The 16,923-nt window shown below is 42.0% G+C and overlaps 1 protein-coding gene across 5 annotated transcripts in view; it reads right to left on the bottom strand.

Annotated features, from left to right (window-relative positions):
* The window catches only part of EGFLAM (EGF like, fibronectin type III and laminin G domains), a gene marked incomplete at both ends in the record, with an annotated part of 177,362 nt that overhangs the window by 112,052 nt on the left and 48,387 nt on the right, over window positions 1-16,923 (bottom strand). For 2 of the 5 annotated variants that reach the window (XM_080694810.1, XM_080694811.1), the window contains 3 exons: window positions 4,008-4,034; window positions 7,474-7,557; window positions 8,929-9,038. In XM_080694810.1, the coding sequence (XP_080550936.1) occupies window positions 4,008-4,034; window positions 7,474-7,557; window positions 8,929-9,038 (221 nt within the window). Of the gene's footprint in view, window positions 1-4,007; window positions 4,035-7,473; window positions 7,558-8,928; window positions 9,039-16,923 lie in introns of those variants that run through there. The other 3 variants (XM_080694812.1, XM_080694813.1, XM_080694814.1) reach the window with 2 other exon arrangements.

Genomic DNA, 16,923 nt, shown 5'->3' with positions numbered 1-16,923 from the left:
TAGAACCCAGGGGCATTGTACCTCCAAGCTACACCCCCCAGCCCTATTTTTTTAGTCTTATTATTTTTTGAAACAGGGTCTCACTGAGTTGCAAAAGGCCTCCCTAAGTAGCTGAGGCTGGCCATGAATCACTATCCTCTGGGCTCTGCCTCCCGAATGCTAGGATTACAAGTGTGTGCCACCACCCTAAGCTCACCCTTATTTTCATTTATAGAGGAGTAAACTGGAACCTTTGAGAAAGTCATAATTTTCTCAAGAACATATATTTAGTAAGTGACAAAGTGGGAACCTGAACCTTTGACTCCAAGGCTGGCCTGAGTTCTAACTGGATAATACTAAGAAAAATAGACACTGGAGTCTAGATTGTTATTACTTTATGAGCATGGAAGTTAATATATCACAAATGGAAATGTTACCACTGAATCAAGAAAAATTATGTATGCAGCAGTTTCCTATATAGATGAAAACACCGAAACTGCCTGTTCCATGTGGCTGAGGGAAGAGGAATAACTTTCCAAATGCCACCGTTCCCAGGCTGTCTTTGCCTGTTCTTACAAGCCAGCAAGCTGGCTTCAGAGTAAGGATTGAGCATACTGAGTTGTTGGAGCCATGAAAAAGAAGTTGGATTCAAGTGATTGAGCAGTCATTTCTTCCTCTGAGACTTCTCCTTCCCAATGGAGTCCCTCGTTATATTATGACTGGAGATAACCTTTGGAATTTTTAGTAAAACACCACACATTTTCTTCCACAAATCTCTGTTATTTCTGTCCCCGAACATCTTGTAACTACCACTTCAGACTCACATCGAACTGGAAAAGATGCTGAATATGCTCCTTTTCAAATTAAAAGCAAACAGCATTTTGTTTCCTTGTGGAAATTTGAAAGTAAGATGCTTATCTCTCTTGTTTATCTTCTATACAAGATGGTGAGAAACGGAGTAAAATAAATTACTTTCTTGGAGTCCAGGCCAGAGTGAATTCAGCAGTGTCTTCTGGATCGGTCTCTCTCCCTTCCTCTCTCCCTCCCTCTATTTTGGCAAAGCTGAGTACTTTGCTGAAAACATCTCTGCTTTGTGTTTGGCTATCCCTTTCTGAAATACAAAACCAAATGTTACATCCTTGGTTCTCCCTACACCACGAGTGCTTGTCGTATGATCACTGCAAGATGAAAAACTAAGCAACTTTGAACCAAGCGATCTATTCTCGAGGGCTTTTCATCTCCAAATGGGCATTTCAAATTTTATAAAATCCCGGCATTTCATGCCTTTTTTAATTTTAGGGGGTACGGGGGAATGAACCCAGGGGCATTCTACCTCTGAGCTTTACTCCCATCCCTTTTTAATTTTTTGGTTTTGAAACAAAGTCTTACTAGTTTGCTGAGAGTCCTGCTACCTTGCTAGAGCCGTCCTAAAACCTGTGATCCTCCTATCTCAACCTCCTAAGTGCTAGGATCACAGGCGGGTACCACCTGCCCAGCGCCACTGGCTTTTTTAATCCTCATGGCAATTCTAAGAGGTCAGTCTTATTATCCCCACTTTACAGATGATGAAACTGGATCCAGAGAGTTTATAGATCTGTCCTTAGGTGCGGCAGTGAGCCGAGTTTTCCTCATAAAACACTGAAGCTCGATCTGTTTCCATTGGCCTGACACCCGAAGGTAGCTTTCTGTGGCCTTGAAGGTGCCATTTCACCTCTCTGGGTAAACGGATCAACAGCAGAGTTCTTCAGTTCTTCTTAAATAACCTTCACTGGTTATTTAACTGGTTAATCACATGGTACACATGGATTCAGTTTCACAGTTGACTTTGCAAGTCAAGGGTGGGCCTCCCTTGCCTCAGAGGCTATTGAGAATAGCTAGCATCCTCCAATGAAAGGCATCAGGGAGATGGAAAAGTGCCATCCTCCTAGTATCCTTCCTTCCACAGCTCTAAGTAAGGCTGTGTGGGGCTGAGCGGAGGGAGGAGCTGTAGAGACTTATGTTGCCTGTGTGGCCACAGGAAGTCAGAGAACTTTCTTCTAGGACTTTCCTTCAAAGACAGTTTTAGATTTAGGAGTTGGAAAAAAAAATATCCCTTGTGTGGTTCTGTCCTGAAAATTGCAGAAAGTTGGCATCCCTGACACTTGTCCACTAAAATACCCACACATATTCTATATGCTCTGGAAGTATCCAGGTATCACAAGCCAAGATCTGTCATAAGGAAGATCAAAACTATATCATTTGTAGAAAACGAGATGGAACTTGAGAACATAATGCAAAGTGAGATCAGCCAGTCTCAGCAAGTCAGGGACCTATGTTTTTTCTCATCCATAGAAACTAGAGAGAAAATAGAAAAGAAAAGGGGCTTCAGATACAAAGAGAAAGAAACTAGTAGAATGGAAGAAGGGAATGGCTGAAGGAGAAGAAAAAGGGAAAAGGGAGACATGAGGAAGGAAATATCAAATAATGTTATGGTCAGCCGGGGATGGTGTCCTGTGCTTATAATCTCAGTATTTGGGAGGAGCACAGGTTCACAGCCAGCCTCAGCAACTTAGCGAGGCCCTCTGCAACTTAGTAAGACCCTGGGGGTTTAGCTCAGAGGTAGAATGCCTCTGGGTTCAATCCCCAGTACCAATAATAATAATAATAATAATAATAATAATAATAATAATAATAATGATGATGATGATAATGATGACATATCACTACCAGTCTTACTAACATGTATCCCAGGGAAGTAATGGAGGGGGTAGGATTTGGAGGGAAACACCAAGTAATATATATATATATATATATATATATATATATATATATATACATATTACTTTGAATATCACTGTGTTGTATACTTACAATGCACCAATAAAATTATAAATTTTTAAAAATACATTTTTTAAAAAGAAGCATTGCTGGCCTACCCTGTCATCTTATAATCATAGAGTCACAAGGTCTCAGTGACCTTCCCCAAGGTCACTCTTGCTCTGTTGACTAGAGCAGGGACTAGATGCAGGTCTTCTGACTTCTGGCTAAGTTTTCTCTCCCTGACCTTGGATAAGACCCAAACAGGATCACTGTTCTGGGTCAACCCGGCCAGTAGCTTCCACAACAGTGATGGGGCCCCTTCCCTGGTATGCAAGACAGTCTACTGAGATTCCAGAAGGAAACAGATGAACTTTCTATTTCCGTTTTATCTCCTTCTTTAAAGTTCTATGGGATTTTAAAATGTACATAATATATTAGTGCCGTAGTATATGTATAATTTATAAATACATAAATATACATGTGTTGGCGCATGTTCAAATATTTTTAAACTGATGGTATGCATGCTTAAGAAGTGTGGAAACCACCAATCTAAACATCCTTTTCTGTTTCTAACTCCAAAAATACTGTGAAGTTGCCAGGATTTGTTTTACTCTTTTGCTGCCCAGGATAAAACTTTGTTATTCTAACACAAAGGCTGAGGTAGACGTAAAATGCTAACCACAGCAGAACCCCCAGAAGACAGATTATCAAGCAGTGCCTCAGAATGCCACGTTACTAGCTGGGCTATTGGTCAGTTTATCGTTTTAATCATACTAACCAAGTGTCAGCCCAGTCCCTTGTTTGTTAACTTAATCTGAAAAAATCAAACCGTCCATTTGCAGATGATGGGTCCTGTCTTGAATTGTTAATCAGGAAAGGAGAAATTAAAGAGGGAGGGGAAAAGCCCCTCAGGGCTGCTCACTAGTTTAAATATTTTCTCTTTTTCAATCAGTCTCACCTAGTCTCAGAACGGAGCTTAAATTACTTCAACCTCTGAAGGTGTTTCTCTTAACCTTACTGTGCCGTGTGAGATGAAGCAGGATTCACGGGATCAAAGCGCCTTCCTTCTAAGTGATTGGCCGTGCTTACACTAGAACAGAACATGCTCTTCTGGGCCTTAATCAGTATGAGGGGAATGCAGAGAAATCAACGTTCTGATGGAAAGACACCCCCACCCAACCGCAATCCTACACCAGAGCAGGGATTCAACTTTCCTCAAATATACTTACAAAAATTGCCTGATGATCAGGTTGTCCCTGGAGAGGAGGGGGAGATAGAAGAGACATGAGGAGCAATAAATAAATAAATAAATGAAATAAAATTTGCAGGACTAAAATGAACCCATAGAGCACCCAACCCTCCTCCAGCCAGAGCTGAGGCAGCAACACACATCTTCACCACATGAAGTGTACCGACCACTTACCTAGTTCCTATTCTAGGCCAGGCATCCAGCTGAGGACTGTACAGCCATCGCCTCATTTGATGCTCACAGTATCTGTGTGCTATAGGATGATGGGCTATGGTAGGGAGGTCCCCAGACTTTCTCTGTTCATGGCAGTCTTCATTTCTCGGAAACATTGTTATAGCATCTCTAGGCCAAAAGAAATGCCTGGCAGCTCCGCTTATTAAGTGGTTATATTCAAGCCACTTGCTAGTAACATAGTTCACACAGATGCTGCTGCATTCCTTAAAAGTTCGAAACATTCCATAGTACCCAGTAGGCTTGTTTACTGAGCCCTGAGGCACCTCCGGTACACCATTTGGGAACCACAGAGCCACTCCCTATGGCATAGGTAGCATTAGAATCCCTGGATGGGAAACTGAGACCCAGAAAGCTTACCCTGAGCTTTTGTTGTAATGCAGGAATCAGATAGCACGCAGCTGAACTCAGAGCCACTCTGCCCTGCCCCCGACCGTCCCTTTTCCCTGAATTACTGCACTTATTCTCTTTCCATTCTCTATATTCTGCAATCTCCCCACCCATCCCCACCGCAATACATGCACACGGGCATGTGCGCACACAAGCAAGTTCATTCCCGGGTTCACACCATTCCCTCCCACTGGGAGACCCCTCCCTCCAGTCCAAGCATCTACCAAGGTCACTGTTTCAATGTCAGCCCCAAGTTTCCCCTCTTAAGCCCCTAATGCCACACTCATCTTTCATTCTTCAAACCCTGTTAAATGGCATGTGAGTAATAGCTAATCTTTTCGTATGTGGTTTTCTAGTTGTTTTATTGGTGCAAATGTGTTGATTTTTTCCCCAAAAAAGACTGACCATATGGTCCCCCACAGCGACTATGTGATATCTTGGGCTGGGCCTCTAGAAGCCACTATGCTAGTTTGTTGAAATCAGCAAGATGATCAGATGTGAGAATCTGACAGCATATGCTAATACCTGGGGGTAAATAACAGAGAATATATTTAACATACAAATCATCAGTAATGATGCTATGATTTGGATATCAAATGTCCTTCAGAAAAGCTCACATACAATTGAATCAGGGATCTGACCTTTTCAGCGGCTAAGCCATGGATGGATTAATAATTAAATGATGTGCCTGAGTGGCAGCTTGGGCAGGTGAGGTATGGCTGGAGGCAGGTCACTGGGGCTGTGGCCTTTGGGGCTGTATCTGTCCCTGGTCCTTCTTGTCTTGCTCTGCTTCCTGGCAGCTGAGCAGCTTTCCTCTGCCTTGCCTTCATGGTCTGCCTCCGGGCTGGCTGACATGGAGCACACCTCTGAAACCGTTAGCCAAGATGAACCTTTCCTCCTCTCAGTTTTTCTTGTCAAGTGTTTTGGTTACAGCGAAGCAAAAGCTGACTAGAACAAACGAGAACTAACATCTATGTGGCTTTTTGCACGTTATGACAGGTATTTATTTATTTATTTATTTATTTATTTATTTATTTATTTATTTATTTATGGTACTAGGGTTCCTGAAAACCCTTCTACCTCCGGGCTACACTCCCAGGCACCTATTTTTTATATTTTTATTTGGAAACAGGGTCTCTTAAGCCAGCGCGTCTGGCTTCGAACCTGCGCGATCCTCCTGTCTCCGCCTCCCAAGCGCGGGGATTACAAGCGTGCGCCACCACGCCCGGCTATAAAGGACTTTTACATACATGACTTTATGTGGCTCTCAGAGCAGTCTGATTATTGTACTCCCTCCCTGGGAGAAAGCTGAGGCTTAGACAGGTTAAGTGACTTTGGCCAAAGTTTCAACTGTCAAGTAGAGGAAGAAGCTCTGGAAACCCAGTATGTGAGTGTCCTTTCTGGGCCTCCATTTTGTGACTGCCCTGCAGTGGCCTTCACCAAGAATCCAGTTTTTGTCCCATGTGGTGGGCAGGTTTCAATCTCAGAAGCTCTGTCCAGACTCCAAGGCACCATAGCACTATACTCTCAAAACCCAGACTGTGTGTTCCTGGCAGAGCGGCGAGCCCTGCAGGACACGAGGCTGGGCTGGCTGGGGACACTGCTAGGGAAATGCTGGCCCCTTGGTAGGGCAATGGACCCGTGGACAGTTCCAGGTCTGTTGAGAGAGAGAGAATGCCAAATCCATGGACTCTCAGATGAAGCCACTTAATCTTCTCTCTTAGGGCTGAACAAATCAGAGAGGCTGGGCTGTGGGCTTCAGAGACTTAATAAGGGGTGTTTAGGCAAAAATCTAGTTTGAGATGAAAATACAAGCAAACTGAAAATGGGCATCTATCTTTGGGGGGGAATCATGAGTTTTGGTAAAATTAATGAGAGTAGGGGCTTAGAAGTATGAGCCATTGCTCTGCTGTTTCTTACTAGTGTAAGATTTGGGGAAGTTATCTCAGCTCTGGGAGACTCAGCGCTCCCGTTAGTAAAATGAAGTCATAGGCTAGTTGTGGAGATCAAATAGAAAAACAAATGCAAGGCATGGGGGCTAGTGCCTGGTGAGTGACGGGCACTTAATAAATAATAGCTACTTAGCAAGATGACAAATGGGCTTCAGTCTGAGCGGCATCTCGCAGGCACTTATTAAGTACAAGTGCCGCTGCCACCACCATTAAGACAGCGTGGCACTGGTGTAACTCCTTGTAGAACTAAAGACTCCAGCCTGGGGATCATAGTAACAGAATAGGGGAGGAGGAGAGCGAAAGCAGAGGAAACAGAAGATGCCAAAGGCAAAAGGTTCACCCAGGCAGACTCTGGCCTGACCGGAAACAGAAAAGAAATGGAGGAGGAGCCAACGATTGGTGCAGAGCTTGAAAAGGGAAATAAGAAAATACAGGCCATTTAAATATGTTTCAAATTTACATCGTTTTCTTCCGTATTGCGTCTCTAGGCAGATGGGGAAGTAGGAATGTGTCATATTTATTTCTAAAGCTTTACTGGGATTTAGAAACAAAGACGGAATTGAACTTTTTGAAGCAAAAAGGGGGGAAATAGCCGTAAGGTGGCTGTCTCCTTGCATGACGAAATGGGGCTGCAGCGAGGACGACGGCAGCCTTTATCATTTACACCAGGAATCTGTCGTCAGATGCCTGCCTTTCTGGAGAGAGAGATGCATGTCTCAGAGGCGACATTAGGAAAGTCTAAAGGACTGCACAAATGTTAGTTATGGTTATTACCTTGATGGCAGCACACGTACCCACTTAGAATCTGTCTGAATCTCCCTGAAATGTCAAGGGCCCGAGTGCTTTGAGGGCTGCTAGTATGGAGGTACTCACGGCGATTGGGGAGTCCTGGATGAGAGGCACACTATGCGACCGCTCCGGCAAGGACTTATCTGCTCCGACCTCAGAGTAAAAGACCTGGAAGAGATGCAGGCACTCGGTGAGAACAGACAGGACTGCTCTCAGATCAAAGGTTGGAGGCCCGCTCACAAACACAGCGGGTTCTGAGGGGCGTCAGGTCACCCGGGGCACGCTAGCTCCGTGGGAGTGAACATCAGACACACGTGGTGGGGTCCCCAGCTCAGAAGCCTGCCGAGGCTGCAGAGGCCGGGAGGAAGACACATTCAGTGAAGTAGGATGGAGAGCGCAGGACCCGGCTCCTCTCTTATTTGCCCAGACCATGACCCTCTCTGGGAATTTTTCATCTTTCCATGTTTGATACGACCTAAGTCCAGAAATACATTTCTCTATTTTGAGAAGTCCACAGGATAAGGGCCAAGATCAATGGCTGCTGCCCCTTGGTGGTAAGCTGGAGACAGCAGGGTGTGGTGGGACTCAGGTATCACGGGGCTTTCTTCCCACCTCGGATGGGCAGCTTAGCTCCAGTGGGCGGGTGTCCCATAAAAACGTGGCCAGCTCTCAGGATCTCTCAGGGATAACAAAACTCCAAATGTTTATCTGAAACACCCTGACTTCTAAAGTTGACTCACTTAAAAAACAAAAGCAAAAACACCAGTCTAAGGAAACATTTTTAAAGAAATGAAATATTTCCAATTTGTAGCCTCTGATGATAAGCATACATTCTCTGTTTTTTCCTCTGCGTTCCTTCTGCCCCTCTTTAATTTGGATTTTACACTACTTTGTACTTATTGACAGTATTCCATACTGTCTCCCCATGATTTCTCATGTTTCTGCATAGTCTCCAAATTTGACTATCAGCAATTGGGTGGCAGAAACCATATCTTCTACTTGTTTTATATTCCCTGTTGATTCAGAAAAAGGACCAAGTAGATCCAAACTGATGGATGCAGATACCACATTCAGGGCTCTTAACAATGCCCCCAAAACATTTCTTATAGTTTCAGCAAAAGAGAATGAGACAGTTATTAATAAGGGAAGACCACAAACAAGTTGAGCAACCTTAATCCAAAAATCAAAATACTTCAAACTCTGAAATTTTTTTTATCCCAACATGACAACAAAAGAAGGAACCATCTCTTCATGTGATGGCTCCAGTCAAAATTCAGGCACACCAGAAATATTGCACAAATTATTTTCATCTATGTGCATAAGGCATATATAAAATACAAATGAATTTTGTTTAGACTTGAGTCCCACACCTAAGACATCACATTATGGGTATACAAATATTTCAAAATCTGAAAAGTCTATACTTCTGCTTCCAAACATTTTGGATAAGGGATACAACCTGGATGGGAGGTACAAGGGTAAAAAGGATGTACAGTCACCTCAATACACCTGCTGCAGAAACCTTGCCCATGTACTTACAGTGTATCCGGTGACTGGGCTTCTGGGATGCTTGGGCATTTTCCATTGGATGGTGAAAGCTGTACAGTTCAAAGCGCCAAGCTTGATGTCAAGAGGAGGCCCCATCTTGCCTGCCCTCAAACAAAAGAGACTGTTAAAAGCTCCATGCAGCTTGCCATGAGCACATTTATACAATGTTTAAGAGTATGCACTCACAGATGGATAGCATCCTTAAAGAGATTTCCACAGGCCAAAATGCAAGTTGCCCTTCTGACATGACACACCTGTCTCAGCTGACTCACAGAGCTTTGCTAGCCTCTTCCAAGATGTCCTTGGTAGAGAAACCAGTCCCACTTTTGGCCTTGTCCATTCTGTAACTTCTAATGGTCACAGACCAGCAAAGTGAGATTCAGGGTAGTGTAGACCAATTACGATTGACTTGACTCTAGAATTTGGAATGGATGACGAGTTTTTATTATATATATATATATATATATATATATATATATATATATATATATATATCTGCTTACGTAGCTAGTATATATTCTTAGTATGAAACATTTTGAAAATATGGTTAAGTATAAAATGAGATCTAAAATTTTCAAATACTTTACTACCTATTTATCTTAAATAATTTTATGATGATAAATATGATATTTTATAATATAAAATAGAATTTGAAAATTTCCAAAATTCAGAAAATATAAAAAAGATCACATATAATTCTATTATTTAGAAATGGGTCCTGTGAGCATTTTGATATACCTCCTTTTGGTTTTATACAATTTTTTAAAAAGAGTTTTTAAAAAGAGTTATTTAGTCGAGCATAGTGGTACATGCTTGAAATCCCATTACTCATGAGGATAAGACAGGAGTATTGCAGATTTGAGACCAGCCTCAGAGATTTAGTGAGGCCTCTTCAACTTAGCAAGAACCTGTTTCAAAATAAAAAATAGAGCCGGGCGTGGTGGTGCACGCTTGTAATCCCCGCGCTTGGGAGGCAGAGACAGGAGGATCGCGCAGGTTAAAAGCCAGCCGTGCTGGCTTAAGAGACCCTGTTTCCAATTTAAAAAGTATAAAAATAGGTATCTGGGAGTATATCCCGGAAATAGAAGGGTTTCCAGGAACCCCAGTACTACCAAAAAAATAAAAAATAAAAAAATAAAATAAAATTGGGTGTGGTGTAGCTCAGAGTTCAAGTCCCAGTATCATACTGTGCATGCACACACGCGTGCGTGCACACACACACACACACACACACACACACACAGTTATTTTATTCTGCATGTATGTATATAATATGTATATATACACTTTTTATTCTTTTTATTGTTGTACTTATAGTAATATGTTCATATACATATATGTTCATAATTTTAATCTTCACTTAACGTAGTCACTAAAATAATTATTTTGATAGTTATAAATGCTTCCTTATAATGCATGTGCCATAATAAATAGTATTTGTCACTCCACTATAATTAGGAATTTATTTCTCATATCTTGCCATATTTATTTATTTATTTATTTATTTATTTATTTATTTTGCGGTACTTTGGGTGGAACCCAGGGAATTCTACCCCCAAGCTATAACCCCAGCCGTATTTTTATTCTTTATTTTGAAACAGCGTCTCACTGAGCTGCAGAGGACCTCACCAAGTAGCTGAGGCTGTCCACGAACCACAATCCTCCTGTCTCAGCCTCCTGAATGCTGGGATTACAAGCGTGCGCCAAAACGCCTGGCTTATGATTTTGCCATTTTAAATAATGTTCTATGACAATAGAAGCCAGGTCTGTCCTGTTAAGAGTAGAGTCCAATAAACAATAGGATCTTTGTGTTTGTGTGTGTGTGTGTGTGTGTGTGTGTGTGTGTAACTGGGGATGGAATCCAGGAGCATTCTACCTCCAAGCGACACCCCAAGTCCTATTTTTTTAATCTATTTTTATTTTCTGAAACAGGGTCTCACTGGGTTGTGAAGGGCCTCGCTAAGTAGCTGAGACTGTCCTAGAACCCCATTACAAGTGTGCACCATCACACCCAGTAACAACAGAATCTTAGAAAACATTCCTCAAGTGAATGCATGTTCTGCAGTTTGATTTTCCACTACTAATATATCTTGATGTGCTTTCTTCTTAACTACGGAATATAATTCTCCAGCATATCAATTAAGATACTTTATAATTCACAGAGATCTAATGTATCTATTTATTGGACTGGGGCCAATTTATTGCTGCTGAGTCTGCTCACCAATGTGTTTTTTTTCCATCAAAATGTTTTTATTACTTGAATTTATTTTAATGATTCATAAAAGCAGAGGAAATTGCTCAATTAAACCCATGTATTATGTTGTATTAACTTGATATAACATACTTTTTTGAAAACATTCCAGATATTTCTCATATTTTTCTACTTATTACTTACTGAGCAATTAAATAATCAACTGTCTCATCAATGCTTTTGATAACTGATCCCAAAGCCTTTCTGGGAGACCAAGAAATAGAAGCTCAGTTTTGTCACTTAGCAATAACTAGAAGGCCAGAGGTCAGTCAGTTTCCTCTTGCCCCATAGACATCTACACCTGTCACCACTCAGAGATTTAATCTTCAATAATATTTCTGGCTCTACCTTCGTTCAAGATTTAAAGTCCCATCTGATTGGCTAAACTCGGGTCCTGTGACTTCCTCTTGGCTAACCCAAAGGGCAAGAGAAGAAGGATCAGATCTTTCTGATTTCCTAACTGGAAAATGACTTCCCAGGGGAGTCTGGGCCTGCAAACAAGTTAGCAGAGTGTTCCGATTGGGTATGAGGAACATGAAAGCCTGGACGTATGGGACAGTCTGGTGGAACACACTAAGGACAGACCTGGCTCAGCCTGACCGACCAGGACTGAGACAGACAAAGCAGGAAGGGAACGTGTCCCAAACAGGAATAGCATCTGCTGTGCCCCAAAGAGCTGGGGAAGGAGCCACATCCATTCAGCCAGCAGGGCTCCATGGTTGAGGGCATGTGGTGGTGAAGGAGTGGGGAGGCAGGATGGCTCCAAGGATACTGGGGCCACACACAGGGGAGGTGTGCGTCACCCAATCAGCTGGGGACTCAGATGGCGTCTTAACTGCTGAGGAAGCACGAGGTCTGCCCATCTGCAGCTTATGAGTGAGAGGGGATCGAATCTCACATGTGGACCAAATACCCAGAACATTCCAGATGAATCTGTTAAATATGGAAAACCAAATTATAGAAAATAAATGAATTTTAAAATTAGGTGTGTGTGTGTGTGTGTGTGTGTGTGCGCGCGCGCATTTGTGTGAAAGAGAGAGGGAGAGAGAGAACCTTTCTCAGCTTAAAAGAGGTTAAAAAACAAATAAAAAGCAATGAATTCTGAATCATTAAACTTTTATTATTCCCTTCAAAAATTGCAAAAAGAAAAATTCAAAACAATAGATTGAGGGGTAAATAACTGTGGCAAAATGACAGGCCAAGGGATATCTTTCCTTTAACTCATGCATATTGATAAGGAATATGCAGACCCTAGTGAATAAAGTATGAAGAGACAACTCACAGAAGAAGACATACAGTTAGTCAACACACTTGGGGAAATACTCAGATTTGTGAATTATCAAAGCAACACAATTTTTAAAAAGTGGAATGTTTTCACCTACTAAATGAAGCCACAATATTTAGGGAGCGTAACTGAATGCTTACAAGTGTACATGAATATGCTGCTCTCAAAAAACCATTTGTGGCAGTGTAAATGAGAACACGGGTATTCTGGAAGACAGTTTGGCAGCAAGCAATACTATCCAGAGCCATACGTCTGTTTATCTCCGTTGTATCCTGGAAGCATGATTAGTCTGCCTGAGGAAAGCTCTTAGAAGAAGGTGTTGCATTCTGAAGATGTTTTTCATAGTATCGCTTGTGATGGACTGAAACCATAAACAACCTAAATATTTAGAACCAGGGCAAAAATCAGAACTATTGTGATGCATTGCCTGGATGGACTGGTGTACAAACATTAAAATATGATTTAATTAAACGGTCACAATGTCTTGAGTTGCATTTTGGAGCAGAAAAAAGGCATTAGTAGGGGATCTAGTAAAAATCCAAATAGAGTCTGTGGTTTAGCTGACAGGATGCACTATTAATGGCCAGCACTATTACTTGTTAAAGCTTTAGATTTGAGAAACGTACTACGGTTACGTGAGAAGCTAAAAGAGGAGAAACTGCGTGAAAGGTATATATTAATTCTTCTACTACTTTGGCAATTCTTTTATAAATCTGAAATTATTTCAAAATTAAAAGCTTATTTTGAAAGTGAGGTGCGGATAAACTAACAAAATTATGTAGTTTAAACAAAAATAGTATACTCAATTGCTATGGATACTGTCATTACAGGCATATACTCATTTGAAAAATAACTTTGAAGATAAAAGAGCTAATTGTTACATTAAGGCAATTAATGTTAAGGATGATTTCCCCTCTGTTTCTTTGCTACTTGGCAAGCTTTCCAGAATATTATTATATTGCTTTTCACAATTTTTAAAAATTGCTTTAAGAAGTTTGTACATTCAAAGACCAAAATTTGCACAGGAGGAGGTATAACTGCATCCCTGGTTACTAAAGGAAATCCACAAAATGACACTTGGAGAAGTTTGCATCAGTTGAATTAGAGCAAATAGAACTGTTTGGTGTTACCGTCCGTTTCTCTCCACTTAATGGTAAGGATACAAACAGTTTGCAATTAACTGAGCAGGTCTATTAGCTCTCGGCAACAAAGGGTAATGTACCTGTGTAAAATAATGTACCTGCATCACAAACCAACTGTTTCCGCAAACTGAAGACGCCCCAGAAGGGGGCTACTAGTGCCATAACAATGCCACATGGGATGTCCGTGGACAGTGATGAAACCATGGTGCAGCACCTGGCACTGTAAGGACACAGAACAGCCAGCCCCCTTGTGTTCCTGACTTTTGTGGCTCCTGGTAATATAGAATGAGGGTTTGCAAACTGCACACCCTCTTGTGCTTGTTCTTGGTGATTCACCATGCCTTCTCTTCTCAGCTTCCACCGCAGCCTCCCTCCTGCCAGTCTCTCCCACATGCGTTCCTTGGCTCCCAGCCTTCTGTTTCAGAGAGGGCAGGTCACCATACCCAACTGCCCGATGGACCCCGATGTCAGCTGGGCCTCTCAAATCTAACATGTCAGACCTGACTTCATCTTTCTTTTCAACTGCACCTCCTCCAGGAATCCTGGTAAATGGTGTCACCATCCACCCAGGCTTCTAGAGAGCAGCCTTTGGGCCATTCCCGATCCTTAGGGATTCAGTCGAATTCAGGATTGCAACTGGACCCGTGATTACACCTGATGGATCAGGATATAGAAATATATTAATGCTTCCTCAGAATTAAATTAAAAAGAAAGCTCAAGTAATAGGCCACTTTCATGTGGGACAGATAAGATGAAAGCAGGTAAATACAAAAATAGCACTCATCTCTCACCAGCAAGGGTGAAACACACAGTTACACGTGGTTATACCTTGTGCAAAGGAGGGGTGTAGCAATGGCCACTTGGACGCAGTACTAGAAACGTCTCAAGCAACATCTTCATGTTGAGCACAGCATTTTTCTCTGGGTGTATTTGTTTGAAGTGCCCTTGGGAATATGGCAGATCTCTGGCTAGGGCTCTCTGAAGTTATATTTTAAGAGCAAGCACATTGTTAATACATGAATGGTGTGATTATCTGGGATATTATGGCGGAGGCAGGCTGCAGGGAGGAGTAAGCCAGCCAGTGGCTCTATCCCTGGGTTAGAGATAAATTCCAGACAGGGAAAGGGCAGTGAACCCAGAAATCCCAGAGAAACCATCAAGCAGAATCCAGATGCACAGCCTGGTATCAATGTCAGTGACAGAAACAGTGGGAAGTGGGCCTAACCAGCTTGTGCAGATCACAGTAATTCTCTACTTCTCTTCCAGATACCTGGGATTTTCGTAACAGCTCTACAATCTCTGAGTCATCAGAGAAAGAGTCAGTTTATTGCAGAGGGCAAGTAAAGACCGAAGTATACTCTTCAAAAACTCTTGATGATGGAAAAAATTTTCGATAATGATTAATCCTCTGAAGTCTTCGGGGATCATGATACAGAAACATATTCATGCTTCCTCCAAATTAAAAAAAAAAAAAGCTCAAGTAGTAGGCTACTTACATGTGGGACAGATAAGATGAAAGCAAGTAAATACAAAGATAACACTCCTATCTCACCAATAAGGGTTACACACAGCGGAAAAATAATGTTGCGTAATAGAAAACAAGTTTTGAAGAACTGGAGCCTTTAAAACTAGCATAATGCATTTATAAAGTATACCCCGGAGCTGTGTTCTTGTAGGCTAAAAGCTGCACTTCTGAAGAGATAACTAAATAAAAAGTACGTTTCTTGGCCATGAGGGAGCTATACTCTTGAGATTTCTCCTTTGGAGAGCTTTTAAAATTGTATTAGGCTTTTTTTTTTTTTTTTGCATCAGAAACTTCTGAATAATTAGGTCATTTCTTATGGTAATTTTATTTCATAAAATATTTCAACTTCCTGAGCAAAATTCATCTCCGATTCAATTAGTTTTGTAATCCAATTCATAAAAACACTTCAAAATGCAAACAAAAGTATCGTCTGTGGCAGAAATACATCGCTAGCTTTTTGGTTATTTGATTTTCATGGAATGAACTGAGTTATATTTACTGATGCAATGGAGAGTGCCCAGACTAACTAAAAATAGTTTGAAAATTCTTGAATAGGAAAACAAAAACCCTGTTTCCATTTTTTTTTTTTTTGAAGCTTGCTCTCTAACTGCTATTATTAAAGTAGCACTGCAGATCTGTAACCAAAAAAAACTGTACCCACTAGAGCGACTTCTAAGGAGGTGCCTCCTGGGCAGCAGCAACATTGTGGATTTCAGACAGAATGGTGTTTCTCCTAGTTAACCTGAGATTGAAGAAATAACTCAGACACTGTGGCAGTATCTTCCAGATCCCCGTTGTCTTCTTTTTGTGAGACGATCACCATTCACATCACAGGTAGGCTTCCCTTGGAGATCCACCATCCCAGAGCTAATTCCAGGATGTAATTGGCCACTGCAGGGCATGGGTAGGCGGGGCTAAGGTGCCTGTGTTTTGAGAATCCTTCAGGCAGGAACAGGGCAAGGAGTGGGTAGCACCAAGACTCAGGAACAGGCCTCTCTATGCTTCTCAAAAGGGAAATGCCAGTGGTCTGAGATGTTGAAATTTTTGTTGTGGTGGTGGTGGTACTGGGGATGGAACCCAGGGGCATTCTACCTCTAAACGACACCCCCCAGCTTTATTTTTTATTCTTTATTTTGAAACAGGGTCTCACTGAGTTGCAAAGGGCCTCACTTAAGTAGCTGAGGCTGTCAGCGAACTGTGATCCTCCTGTCTCAGTGTCTCCAATGCTGGCATCACAAGTATGCACCACCATGCCCAGCAAGATGTTGAAATTTCAACCTGGTCTTTCTGGTCATTATGAAAAGATATTTGTGTATTTGCCAGGGTAGATGAGAAAAATTATAACCTAAGAGTTTGTTTGCTTGTTTAATGGACTGCAGGTTTTTATGCAAATGGTATGTGGGTTCTCATGCTGTATGGACAAGTGTCAGAAGCAGGTCTGCCTCTGGATGTCACACTGCTTCATAAATCGGGCTGAGCCGATTGTGAGGGCTTGAACAGAGAGGCTCCTCCTGGCCCAGCTGGAGACTTCCTGCAGAGGGAAGCCCAGGCTGGGAGCCTCCTTCAGGGATGCTTGTTAGGAAGCAGTCAGCCAGCCCAAGGAAACATAGGTACCAGAGATGAGAGACAGTGGAGAGAGTGGCAGTACTGAAGAGTTGGGAACAAGTGGATGCCCAATTTCTAGATCCAGCTCTGCTCCTAACTGCAGTTATGTTAGAGAGGGCTAATGAAAAGACAGCCTACTTGGGATGGAGCCCACAGTGTGATCTGTGGCTTTTGCTGA

This window comes from Muscardinus avellanarius, assembly GCF_963383645.1.
Source record: "Muscardinus avellanarius genome assembly, chromosome: 1".
In the NCBI taxonomy this organism is placed as follows: domain Eukaryota; kingdom Metazoa; phylum Chordata; class Mammalia; order Rodentia; family Gliridae; genus Muscardinus; species Muscardinus avellanarius.
Note: the sequence above shows the minus strand (reverse complement) of the source record. Positions and strands in the feature narration are given on the sequence as shown.